We start from the raw sequence: 13,007 nt of genomic DNA on the forward strand, positions 1-13,007 counted from the left end.
TATTCTATACTCTGTTCATGGGGTGAAAATGTGGAAGAAAATACATTTTGTCAGGAGCGGGATTGGAACCCACGCCTGGAGAACCAGATTGCCACCTGAACGGAACGCCATAGACCGCTCGGCCATCATGACATCTACGGAATCGCTTACCTGGTTCTGAGGTTGCACTTGCTACTCTGTTCATGAAGGGAAAATGTGCAAAAAAATAACTTTTGCCAGGGGTGTGATTCGAACCCACGTCTGGAGAACCAGACTGCGACCTGATCGCAGCGCCTTAGACCGCTCGGCCATCCTGACATCTACGGAATCATTTCCTTGGTTCTGAGGTTGTATTCGATACTCTGTTCATGTAGTGAAAATGTGCAAGAAAATAATATTTGTCTGGAGTGTGATTCGAACCCACGCCTGGAAAACCAGACTGCGACCTGAACGCAGGGCCTTAGACCGCTCGGCCATCCTGACATCTACGGAATCACTTCCTTGGTTCTGAAGTTGTATTCGATACTCTGTTCATAGAGTGAAAATGTGCAAGTAAATAAATTTTGTCTGGAGTGGGAATCTAACCCACGCCTGGAGAACCAGATTGCGACCTGAAAGCAGCGCCTTAGACCGCTCGGCCATCCTGACATCTACGGAACCATCTCCTTGGTTCTGAGGTTACATTCGCTAATCTGTTCATTGAGTGAAAATGTGGAAGAAAATACATTTTGTCAGGAGTGGGATTCGAACCCACGCCTTGAGAACCAGACTGCGACCTGAACGGAGCGCCTGATACCGCTCGGCCATCCTGACATCTAAGGAATCGCTTCCCTGGTTCTGAGGTTGCAGTCGCTACTCTTTTCATGAAGTAAAAATGTGCAAAAAATAAACTTTTGCATGAGTGGGATTCGAACCCACGCCTGGAGAACAAGACTGCGACCTGAACGCAGCACCTTAGATCGCTGGTCCATCCTGACATCTACGTAATCACTTCCTTGGTTCTGAGGTTGTATTCGATACTCTGTTCATTGAGTGAAAATGTGCAAGAAAATAAATTTTGTCAGGAGTGGGATTCGAACACACGCCTGGAGAACCAGACTGCGACCTGAACGCAGCGCCTTAGACCACTCGGCCTTTCTGTCATCTACGGAATCACCTCCTTGGTTCTGAGGTTACATTCGGTACTCTGTTCATTGAGTGAAGATGTTCCAAAAAATAATATTTGTCAGGAGTGGGATTCGAACCCGCGCCTGGAGAACCAGTCTGCGACCTGAACGCAGCGCCTTAGACCACTTGGCCATCCTGATATCTACGGAATCATCTCTTTGGTTCTGAGGTTACATTCGCTACTCTTTTCATGGTGTGAAAATGTGGAAAAAAATACACTTTTTCAGGCGCGGGATTGGAACCCACGCCTGGAGAACCAGACTGCCACCTGAACGGAACGCCTTAGACCGCTCGGCCATCATGACATCTACGAAATCGCTTCCCTGGTTCTGAGGTTGCACTTGCTACTCTGTTCATGAAGTGAAAATGTGCAAAAAATTAACTTTTGTCTGGAGTGGGATTCGATCCCACTCCTGGAGAACGAGATTGCGACCTTAACGCAGCGCCTAAGACCACTCGGCCATCCTGACATCTACGGAATCACTTCCTTGGTTCTTAAGTTGTATTCGATACTCTGTTCATGGAGTGAAAATGTGCAAGTAAATAAATTTTGTCTGGAGTGGGAATCTAACCCACGCCTGGAGAACCAGATTGCGACCTGAAAGCAGCGCCTTAGACCGCTCGGCCATCCTGGCATCTTCGGAATCACTTCCCTGGTTCTGAGGTTGTATTCGATACTCTGTTCATGGAGTGAAAATGTGGAAGAAAATACATTTGGCAGGAGTGGGATTCGAACCAACGCCTGGAGAACAAGACTGCGACCTGAACGGAGCGCCTTATACCGCTCGGCCATCCTGACATCTACGGAATCGCTTCAATGCTTCTGAGGTTACACTCGCTACTCTGTTCATGAAGTGAAAATGTGCAAAAAATTAACTTTTGTCTGGAGTGGGATTCGAACCCACTCCTGGAGAACGAGATTGCGACCTCAACGCAGCGCCTAAGACTGCTCGGCCCTCCTGACATCTACGAAATCACTTCCTTGGTTCTAAGGTTACATTCGCTACTCTGTTCATGGAGTGAAAATGTGCAAGAAAATAATTTTTTTCAGGCGCGGGATTCGAACCCACGCCTGGAGAACTAGACTGCGACCTGAACGGAGCGCCTTAGACCGCTCGGCCATCCTGACACCTACGGAATCGCTTCCCTGGTTCTGAGGTTGCACTCGCTACTCTTTTCATGGAGTGAAAATGTGGAAGAAAATACATTTTGTCAGGAGTGGGATTCGCACCCACGCCTGGAGAACCAGACTGCGACCTGAACGCAGCGCCTTAGACCGCTCGGCCATCCTGACATCTACGGAATCGCTTCCTTGGTTCTGAGGTTGCACTCGCTACTCTGTTCATGAAGTGAAAATGTGAAAAACCCTCTCCTGGAACCAGACTGCGACCTGAACGCAGCCCAATGCTGGTATTTGGAAGGAAAATGTAAAAAAAACTATGTTTTAAATGCTGAAGTATAGATTTGGGAGAGAGGGGCAGCTCAGTGGAAAATCTGGATAGGGCAAGCAAACGGTGATCTGAAAGCAACACCTTAAACGCTCAGCCATCGTGACCTTTTTTCCTTTGTTTCAGGTGTTCTTTTGAACGTACACTCCCCGCCTGCTTTATCCCACAAAGCTGCTGAGAAATTCGTTCAGCTTGATCGTGTGCTAATTGTGGGTACAAGTCAATACCATGACTGCACGTCCGATAACAGTGAGCCTATAAACGCGTTCAGTACGCGCGTCGCACGTGGACCGAGAGCAAAAGGGGGCGGTCACATTGGTTTCCTGTTGTCGTCGTTCACTTCCGGTATAGGAATGGCGCCTGAATTCCCCTGGCATTACATGGCCTCTTACCCTGCCATCGCGGGCGTCACGCGACTTAACTCCGTCACGCTCGCGAGGTTTGGTGTGACCTGTGGCAAGAGGAGTGTTGCTTTACAGACGAATCCGAGATCTGAAGACGTCATTCACCCGACAGAGGTAAACGATCCCATTTTCCTTAGTTTGTACAATACCAATTTTGAGAAAGCGAAAAACGTTTTTAATTTTTTTTGGCCATAAACAGAATCTTTCGTTAAATTCTCTAGCTAATCTTTGCCTTCACCTAGTCAGAGTTTTCTATTCATCAAGTTAACGTCTCCTTTTTTTCCTCAGACGCGGAATATTTCCCTAGTTTTAGTAGATCAAGACAGCCTCGTATACTTTAATGTTCCAAACGTGAAACTCGTCAACCCTTCCGACTGTGTGGACATGGACTGTGACGGGATGAAAGAGGTGCTGATCTCAGACTTGGACGGCTCCCTTACAGGGTTGAAAACGGGGAGCATCATCTCCAAGGCGGAGTTCGAGTGGAATGGCGAACCGCGCCGCGGACTTGGTGAGCAATCTAAATAATTATCAAGACCATGGTTTTCTTGCCTAGAAAATAGATAAGCTATTATATACTAACAAGCTTGTCATTAACAAGCCTTTATTATATGGCTATGATAGTACGCGCGTTGTGATTGGCTTATTGGTAGTCGTGACATTCCCGTATTACGCGTCTCTGAGGGCATTACGTAACTCCGTATTGCCTACGAATAAATGTTCACAATGTTCTTCTGTTTTTTGAATTTTTTTTCCACCTTGAAACTGCAAAATGTGTTGTTTTGTTCGGTTGCACAAATTTCGCTTAAACAAAATCGACCACCAAAAAAATGGGAATGGACGAGCACTCTGAGTCGGATTTTTATTATCATGAAGAGATTAAAAAGGAAAATTTGTACAAAAAGAGAAACAATAAGATGACAATGATGGGTTTAAAATGACTAGTGCATAAACAGTCCATTCTTGTCGTGAAGACTGACATCTGAGCTTTCTTTGTTATTGCTTGGATCAACTTCACCTATGATAAAACCTGTAGCTTCCAAAAGGTGCAAATAGAGAGAAAGTTGAATCTTTTCACTCATTTTACATTTTTGATTTGGCAGCGCGCGAGATTTTCTTGTTTTCCCGCCTTTTTGAAATCGATCGATAAACTAATCCATATTCGCGCGAAAGCGAAAGTTGATTTGTTTTCTGGTCATTTTTATTTTAAAAAGCCGTATGATAACTTTTTAACTTTGCAATAAACTATTTTATAGTTTCGCAATTTTACTAATATCATCGATGTCCCTAATTTGATTATATTTCTGTGTAAGTCTATCCTAATAAAGGTGTTAGGTAAGTGTTGCCTTTTTAGCCCCGTAGCCAGAAGTGGGGTGGGGGGTCGGCTTAATGGGAAAGCAACCCCCCCCCTTTTGTCCTACCCGCTCAAAATCCTGGTTACCGGGCCTGATTGCAATCAAAACGCGTACGCACTGAGGAATAGAAAAAAATAGAATGCACTGAAGAATAGAAAAAAAACTCTAAACCAACTTTAACCTATATATTTTGGTATTTTTTGGTTATCCTTTAAAAACTTTAAACAAGAGGTTAATTCATTTTTCTATCCCCTCCAGGCGATTATCGTATCCCCACTCCGATGCTTACTTCTCCCGACGGATCAAAACTCGACCCCGCTAAACTCGCACCGCATCACGGGATCGTGAGAGGCACGAGGACAAACAGCACGTGCACTTGGAAAGCCGTTTGGAATGCGTATCAATGTCACGCAATAGGTAACTGACAATATCACGGCACGTACTGAGTTTCAGTGCATAAATAACTACACAATGTGACCCAAGGTAACAATATCGACTTGTCACATTGACGCAGTTAAGGGTGTTATTGCTTTAGTTGCTGTTGTTGTTGTGATTATCGTTTTTGACTCCTTCTGGCTAGACTACAAGATGATGGTCATCGAGAGCCTGGATGCAGATACTGAGGTGCGCCGGCTATCACCTGTAGCCTTGTCAGCGGATGGCTATACAAATCTACTGAACGGCCCACAAGATCGAGGCTGGTGCTTTGGGTACACTTGCCAGGAGAGAATCTCTACTTTTTACGCGATCGCAGCAACACACAGGAACTACACTATGTACTTCACGGGTATGTGAATTATCTCTTCCTTGGACTATCGCTATGTATTTCCAAAGCTTATCATATTTCCATAATTCGTGAATTTCCTTCATTTTTTAGCGATTCTTAGCTTGGTTTGATTGTCTGGTTATCCTAAAAATTGGCCTCATCTGTCACTCTTTCTTGCCAAAGCAATCCTTCTATGTAAACACAGTTTACCTCTTTAAAGGCCGCTTGCAAACAGCAGCCTGCAAGTTTACTGCCATTTTTATGGTTGTCGTACATAGGTAGCTTCATAATCTATATGGCTTGTAATCAGAAGAGAAAAAACAGTGATTGTGACCATCTTTACTCAATTGAGAAGATATTGCGCAACCAGCAATGCTGTCTTGTGTTGCCGCTGGGCTTTCGAGCACGAAATAACAACTTAAAACTTTGTCACAGGAACTAACCCTGAGAAGCTCCGCCTTCGTCTGTTGAACAGCCCACGCTCTGCGGTCCTGAGGGTGGCCATCTGGTACTCTACGCCCCAGAGACTAGACGTGTACAGGAAGGGAGTCTACTTATACCCAACCAACGCAGACCTAAAGGCCAACGGATACGCACTGAAGAAAAAGGATCCAAAACTCCCGCATGATCAGTTTGAGCCCCCGCTTTCGAGCATCAGCGGTGCTAATTATTATGACAGACGCACGCAAACGATGATGGTTGTTTTGAGAGGAGGTGAACCAGTGGACATTAGAACGATGCCAATCATACAACTTAGCATTGGTAAGTGACAGCCGCCAATCATACAACTAAGCATAATAATGATAATAATGTTAAAATAATTATAAAAATAGATATAATAATAATGATATTGATAATGATGATGATGATCTTACCATATCTCAAGGCATCAAGGCAGTGCGCATCGATGAATTCTTCGAAAAGAATTTCGTCGCCAACTTAGCAGCGCTTCTCGGGATCGACAAGTCGCGAATCCGTATCGTGGAAATCGTCGGTGCGTCGCGCAGGCGACGTCGCATGGTGTCGAGCAAAGCGATGTTCGTGTGCATAGATATTGCCAACCCGCCGCTGACCAGTATCCCGTACACTGGTGACGAAGATGGTAACAGCACTTCCGGTGACAGGTGGGACGTCACAGTTATCGCGCTTAAAGGTTCTTAGACGATATCTAGCGTAAATCGCGCTTAAAGGTTCTTAGACGATATCTAGCGTAAATCGCGCTTAAAGGTTCTTAGACGATATCTAGCATCAATCGCGCTTTAAGGTTCTTAGACGATATCTAGCATAAATCGCGCTTAAAGATTTTTAGACGATATCTAGCATAAATCGCGCTTAAAGGTTCTTAGACGATATCTAGCATAAATCGCGCTTAAAGATTCTTAGACGATATCTAGCATCAATCGCGCTTAAAGATTCTTAGACGATATCTAGCATAAATCGCGCTTAAAGATTCTTAGACGATATCTAGCGTAAATCGCGCTTAAAGGTTCTTAGACGATATCTAGCGTAAATCGCGCTTAAAGGTTCTTAGACGATATCTAGCGTAAATCGCGCTTAAAGGTTCTTAGACGATATCTAGCGTAAATCGCGCTTAAAGATTCTTAGACGATATCTAGCATAAATCGCGCTTAAAGGTTCTTAGACGATATCTAGCGTAAATCGCGCTTAAAGGTTCTTAGACGATATCTAGCGTAAATCGCGCTTAAAGATTCTTAGACGATATCTAGCGTAAATCGCGCTTAATGATTCTTAGACGATATCTAGCTTAAATCGCGATTAAAGGTTCTTAGACGATATCTAGCATAAAATCGCGCTTAAAGATTCTTAGACGATATCTTGCATGAATGGCATGGCGCTTAAAGACTCTTACACATTATTTAGCATAAATGGCGTCTTTTAAAAGATCTTGCAGGATATCTAGCATAGATGGCGCTTAAAAAACTCTCATTTTTTATTTCCAGCCCCACCACAGGTAGTCCGCCCGCGTCTCCGTCCCCCGATCCCAATATGATGTCATTCCAAGAGCTGCAGTCATTAGCCACGAAGGTAGTCCTGGTCGCACAGACTCAACAGATGGCAAAGGCACTTAAGATCGACGTGTTATCGATTGACGTTACAGATCCGGAACCGCCTCGGGTGGACCCGACGGGAGGTGTCCGAGCCACAAACGGAACAGGTAAGCAAATGTTCAAAGTACGAGCTATCATCGTTATCATAAGAGAAAAATGTACAGAAAGCTTCAAGAGATAAGCTCGTGGACACATGTATCTAGTTCCCATTCATAAAAGTGGTCCCATTTGTTGACAAAGTTTTTAGTGAGATCTGTTTAGAGACGTGACTATACTATAGAATAAACTATCGAATAAATCCTTGTCCCACCATTTCCCAAGGTGGACCCGCCAATGGGACATGGAGATACGACCAGAAGGAGCGATGGAAGGAAGGCAACACCACAAAGGCCACACTTGACTACCGCATCCCTGTGAGGCTCCTCGTGACCCGTAACCCGCGGGACGCTAACGAGACCGTCCCTTTTGGATCACAACCCTTGCTTCGGGTGGTAGACTCCCTGAACCGGACAGTGACGTCACTCGGACACGGGAATGGATCGCAGTGGTATGTTGAAAAGGGATTGATGTAGAATACATGATCATGATCATATCAGTAATATAAGATCATTATGGCAAGTAATCTCGTAGTAACTGCAATAACAGTGATAACAATCATTTTAGTGTATGCATACGTAGGCTAGCAAACCAAGTCAACCTGAATGCGATTTTTCGGATTAAGCAGCACAAATTCTATATTTCCAGGTTCGTGACCGCAACCATCCGTCCTGGTACCGGAGACCCTGACGGCAGACTGGAAGGTAACGTCACTATTCCATTCATCGAAGGCTGGGCAAACTACACCAACTTGCACATCACCCATAGTCACGACTCCTACATGCTGGACTTCAAGATTAGCAGGCCAGCAGCCTCCAGATTGAACGCTTCCACCGAGGTGTTTGAGGTCAAGGAACGATTGATGCTATTTAACCTTGTAACCGAACCTATTGACGCAAACGAGACCGTGCCCTTTAGCGTACAGCCTGTGGTTGAGGTACGCGACGCGATTACCGGGAAACTAGTGACGAATACTGGTTGGAAAGGGCGTAGGTGGTTATGCGAGGTTTCGCTGGAGAATCCAGAACTTAACAAAGGTAAAGAACATCTCGAGATGATCTTTTGGATTGGCTGCATCATTGTAGATGCAGTCATTAATTTCAATCAATGATTAATGCAGTAACGTTCTATCAGTAGCTTTTATTTTGTTTGTGATGATAACGAAAATTGTATAATATTTGATAATTCTAATAATAAAGACGGTCATGAATCAATGACGTGTTTTCTCAAATATTATTCCCCAGGCAAACTACATGGCTCTTCAGTAGTTGAGTTTTGTGACGGTCATGCAAGATTCACCAACCTGAGCATTGACCACGAGGGCAGCGGTTACATCTTATCGCTTCATGCGCATACTGTGCCCGCGTCACGCTACGTATTCAACACCACCACCGCGCCTTTTGATGTTAAGCAGCGCGAACTGAGCCTCGTTATCGTGCGACAGCCAGGGGACTGTAACGAGACAGTCACGTGCGGTAAGCAGCCAATCATTGAGATCATTGACGTAGCAACAGGTTTACTGGCCGGGAACCTGGGCTGGCGCGGCCGGGATTGGACGCTCGCGACAAGTCTGTTTGGGGGAATAAGTACCCAAAATCTGGTCGGCGCAAAACAGCAAATGATTCCAAAATCTGGTCGCGTTTCATTCAAAGACATAATGTTTGATAGAACGGGTTCAGACTATCGTCTCAATTTCACTGTGACGACCTCACCGGTCTCTGGCAAGTATTCAGGGATGAAAATCCTTTCTGGTCAATTCGAAGTCAAGGCACGGAAGTTCTTTCTTGAAGTGGTGGAGGAACCTGGGTTTGTCAACGCCTCGATGCCTTTTGGAAGGCAGCCCGTGGTTGAAATACGGGACGAGGGCACACGTCGACGAGCTACGCCTCTAAGGGAACCGGTAGAGGTTCGAGTGTCTCTGGGGATCAACCCTAGGCCTGGGATCTCGGAGCTGAGTGGTGGCAAGTCTGTGATGGTAGTTAACGAGACGGCAGTGTTTACGGATCTCTTGATCACTCGCTGTGGGTCTGGTTACAGGCTACAGTTTGAGTCTAATGTGACCAAAGCTGTACTTTCTGCACCATTCGAGGTTAGCTAAGCCGATGTGTATGAATTGATATTTAGCAAAGTTTGCGAGCAAAATATCTTTCTTGTGTCTTGCTATTCGCACTATCCAGTTTACTGTCATCCAATTTTAGGTCACATGTAACGTCGTACATAATAGTAAAGACAACTACCCTCTTTTTTATAAGAACATCTAATTTTTTTGTTATTTAAAAACGATGTTCTTAAATTTCAGTGTATATAAGAATATGATAATTTTGTTACTATTTGCAAAATTTTTTTCTACATTTTAGAACGGCATGTTCTTATAGCATGTTCTTTAAATTTGGTGATATCGCAGGCAAAAAAAAAGAGTGTAATACAAATTATTATGTTTATGTAATACCATGGTATTCTGGTTACGTTCACAGGCCAATTACTAAATTGTTATCGCACGTTCTGTATGCCTTATTATATATACTAATGGTACTCGGTTACGTTCGCAGGCCATGTATGTGAATGACTTCGCGCCGGAATTTGTCCCAATAAACCCCAACTATCAAGCAACCCTTCTTGAGAATACCACTACAGGAACCCAAGTACTCACGGTCAGCGCTGTCGACCACGACAAGGGATCCCAAGGCGACGTGTTTTTCACAATCTACTCGGGCAACACCGACAATTCATTCGCAATCGATGACCGCTCGGGAGTAATCAAGACGAGGAGAACGCTTGACCGCGAGATGATTTCTATCTATGAACTTACCATCCGAGCTCGGGACGACGCCGAGGCGGGAAAGGTTCGGTTTACAGATGCGCTGGTTTCGGTAATAGTCTCAGATGTCAATGATAACAGCCCAGTGTTCAGTCACGATGAATACCGCGCGCTTGTTAAGGAGACCGCGCGTGTGGGAGAGGCTATCATTCGCGCGCGAGCCACAGATCGGGACGCCGGCACCAATGCGAGGTTGCACTATACCATCACATCCGGGAACGAACAAGGGCTTTTTGCCATCAATGATGAAACTGGTGATGTCACGGTTGCCAAGCCGTTAGATTTGGAAGACGGTGCACTTACGTCGCTTGCATACCGACTAGGTAATATATGTATAATTATATATAATATATATAAAATTATATACAATATATATATAATATATAAATATATATATAATTTTAGTCACATGACTAAAATATATATAAAATTATATATAACATATATATAATATATATAAATATATATATAATTTTAGTCACATGACGTCAGCATTTGCCCCGTTCGTGATGCTTTTTGGTTCAAGCCACTTTGATTGTTTGCAAAAGCCTTGTTAATTTTATTCCAGTCATCTGTTATTTTCTTGGCCATATTTTTTTAAAAAGCTTTAACTAGCCATTTTAAGATAATTCAAATGTCGCCATTCACCAAAGTCCTTTCCTTATGCCCGATGTGTCTGTTATCCCCCGTCCCGTCCCGTCCCCGTCCCGTCCCCGCCCCGTCCGATTTTCGACGTTAAAACACCTTTACGACCCCTGACTGCTCCCCCCTTTATTATACCCTATGAAACTAAGACACTAGTCAAGATGGACTCTCAAGGCATGGGCTTGCTTTACTGTTAGTCACATTTGGTGTTTAGATGGTCTTATGATCTTTTCCAGGTGTTTACGTGACAGATCAAGGATCACCTCCTCGAGGCAACTCTACAACTGTCCACATCCAAGTCACGCCAGTTAATGAGTTTTCACCAATCTTCAGAAGGGGTGTGTCACGCAATCTCACCATCAGGGAGCATCTCGACGTAGGACTGGGACTAGCGCTGATAGATCTTGACGCTAAGGATAAGGATTACGGTATCCAAGGTAAAGATAACACCATTGTATCTATACCCGATGTAAAAATGACATCATCTATACCCAAGGTAAAAATAACACCCTGGTATCTATATCTAAGGCAAAAATTGAAAACGTGGTATCTATAACCCAAGGTAAAAAAGCATTTTATCTATTTCCAACGGTCTCTATTCATCGTCATCATAATCATTCACTATCAACATCACCAACATCAGCCCCATCATCAAAATTATCATTATATCAACATCATCGTAGGATCACTACACCACTTACTACGATAATTATCATCATTATCCGCATTAGCAACTCCCAGCTCCCTACTATCACCTCAAAAAACGCCACTTACATCTTTATGATCTACATGATTTCATTATCAACATCACAAAAAGTGATCATGATTTTAACAGTATTTATCATCAGCCTACATCATCCTAATCACCACCGCTACCCCCACTTTCAACACTGTTAACTGAGACCACTTTCACCCACAGGTCATGTGTCGTACGCTATCTATTCCGGTAACCAGGCCGGCATGTTTAGAGTCGATGCGAACGGTACTGTCTATTTACTGGGGACCTTAGACTACGCACGCGCGCCTTCTTATCGACTTGTGATCCGCGCCACGGATGGCGGAGCCAAGGAAATGAGGAAACATGCGGATTTCACGCTGACAGTACTAGTAGAAGACATCAATGATAATGCTCCGAAATTCGCATCTGACAAAACAATGGTTGACGTATATGAGACGTCGAAAATAGGTACGCATAGTTTCAAACAGACTTTGTGTTAAAGACGGTGAAACAAGTTTCTTATATTAAGGTATTGATAAGAAATGGATAAAGAAGGTGATTGAATTATCCAGATAATGGGAGTGGAAGACAATTGTATAATTTACGTCTTTTCTCTATTTATTGAAATGGAAGCGAGATAGGGGTTGCCGCAGACCACTAGGATTTTATGGGCAAGTGTCATCTCTTTACATCATTGGGTGGACATTTGTGAGAGGATGAAAGTCTTTTGCCAGACCATGACAAATGATATATTTGTAAACTTGCTGGCGGGAGTTTTTACACTTAATGATAACGGTTTATTTGTAAACTTGCTGGCGGGAGTTTTTACACTTAATGAAAACGGTTTATTTGTAAACTTGCTGGCGGGAGTTTTTACACTTAATGATAACGGTTTATTCGTAAACTTGCTGGCGGGAGTTTTTACACTTAATGATAACGGTATATTTGTAAACTTGCTGGCGGGAGTCTTTACACTTAATGATAACGGTATATTTGTTAACTTGCTGGCGGGAGTCTTTACACTTAATGATAACGGTATATTTGTAAACTTGCTGGCGGGAGTTTTTACACTTAATGATAACGGTATGTTTGTTAACTTGCTGGCGGGTGTCTTTACACTTAATGATAACGGTATATTTGTAAACTTGCTGGCGGGAGTTTTTACACTTAATGATAACGATTTATTTGTAAACTTGCTGGCGGGAGTCTTTACACTTAATGATAACGGTATATTTGTAAACTTGCTGGCGGGAGTCTTTACACTTAATGATAACGGTATATTTGTAAACTTGCTGGCGGGAGTCTTTACACTTAATGATAACGGTATATTTGTAAACTTGCTGGCGGGAGTTTTTACACTTAATGATAACGGTTTATTCGTAAACTTGCTGGCGGGAGTTTTTACACTTAATGATAACGGTATATTTGTAAACTTGCTGGCGGGAGTTTTTACACTTAATGATAACGGTTTATTTGTAAACTTGCTGGCGGGAGTTTTTACACTTAATGATAACGGTTTATTTGTAAACTTGCTGGCGGGAG

The 13,007-nt window shown here is 43.6% G+C and overlaps 1 protein-coding gene and 3 non-coding genes across 6 annotated transcripts in view; 1 reads left to right on the plus strand and 3 right to left on the minus strand.

The window, feature by feature from the left end:
- LOC5505591 (fibrocystin-L) overlaps positions 1–13,007 on the plus strand; it is a 99,796-nt gene that overhangs the window by 73,911 nt on the left and 12,878 nt on the right. For all 3 annotated transcript variants that reach the window (XM_048729444.1, XM_048729443.1, XM_048729445.1), the window contains 13 exons: positions 2,721–3,112; positions 3,287–3,509; positions 4,612–4,770; positions 4,934–5,140; positions 5,555–5,881; positions 6,006–6,243; positions 7,081–7,295; positions 7,510–7,735; positions 7,933–8,321; positions 8,529–9,373; positions 9,834–10,425; positions 10,984–11,184; positions 11,667–11,933. In XM_048729444.1, the coding sequence (XP_048585401.1) occupies positions 2,721–3,112; positions 3,287–3,509; positions 4,612–4,770; positions 4,934–5,140; positions 5,555–5,881; positions 6,006–6,243; positions 7,081–7,295; positions 7,510–7,735; positions 7,933–8,321; positions 8,529–9,373; positions 9,834–10,425; positions 10,984–11,184; positions 11,667–11,933 (4,281 nt within the window). The remainder of the gene's footprint in view (positions 1–2,720; positions 3,113–3,286; positions 3,510–4,611; positions 4,771–4,933; positions 5,141–5,554; positions 5,882–6,005; positions 6,244–7,080; positions 7,296–7,509; positions 7,736–7,932; positions 8,322–8,528; positions 9,374–9,833; positions 10,426–10,983; positions 11,185–11,666; positions 11,934–13,007) is intronic.
- Positions 379–462, minus strand: Trnal-cag. Its single transcript has one exon. It is a non-coding gene; the product is annotated as a tRNA-Leu (tRNA).
- Positions 1,203–1,286, minus strand: Trnal-cag. The gene has a single exon. It is a non-coding gene; the product is annotated as a tRNA-Leu (tRNA).
- On the minus strand, positions 2,357–2,440 carry Trnal-cag. The gene has a single exon. It is a non-coding gene; the product is annotated as a tRNA-Leu (tRNA).

Source organism: Nematostella vectensis, chromosome 6, assembly GCF_932526225.1.
Source record: "Nematostella vectensis chromosome 6, jaNemVect1.1, whole genome shotgun sequence".
In the NCBI taxonomy this organism is placed as follows: domain Eukaryota; kingdom Metazoa; phylum Cnidaria; class Anthozoa; order Actiniaria; family Edwardsiidae; genus Nematostella; species Nematostella vectensis.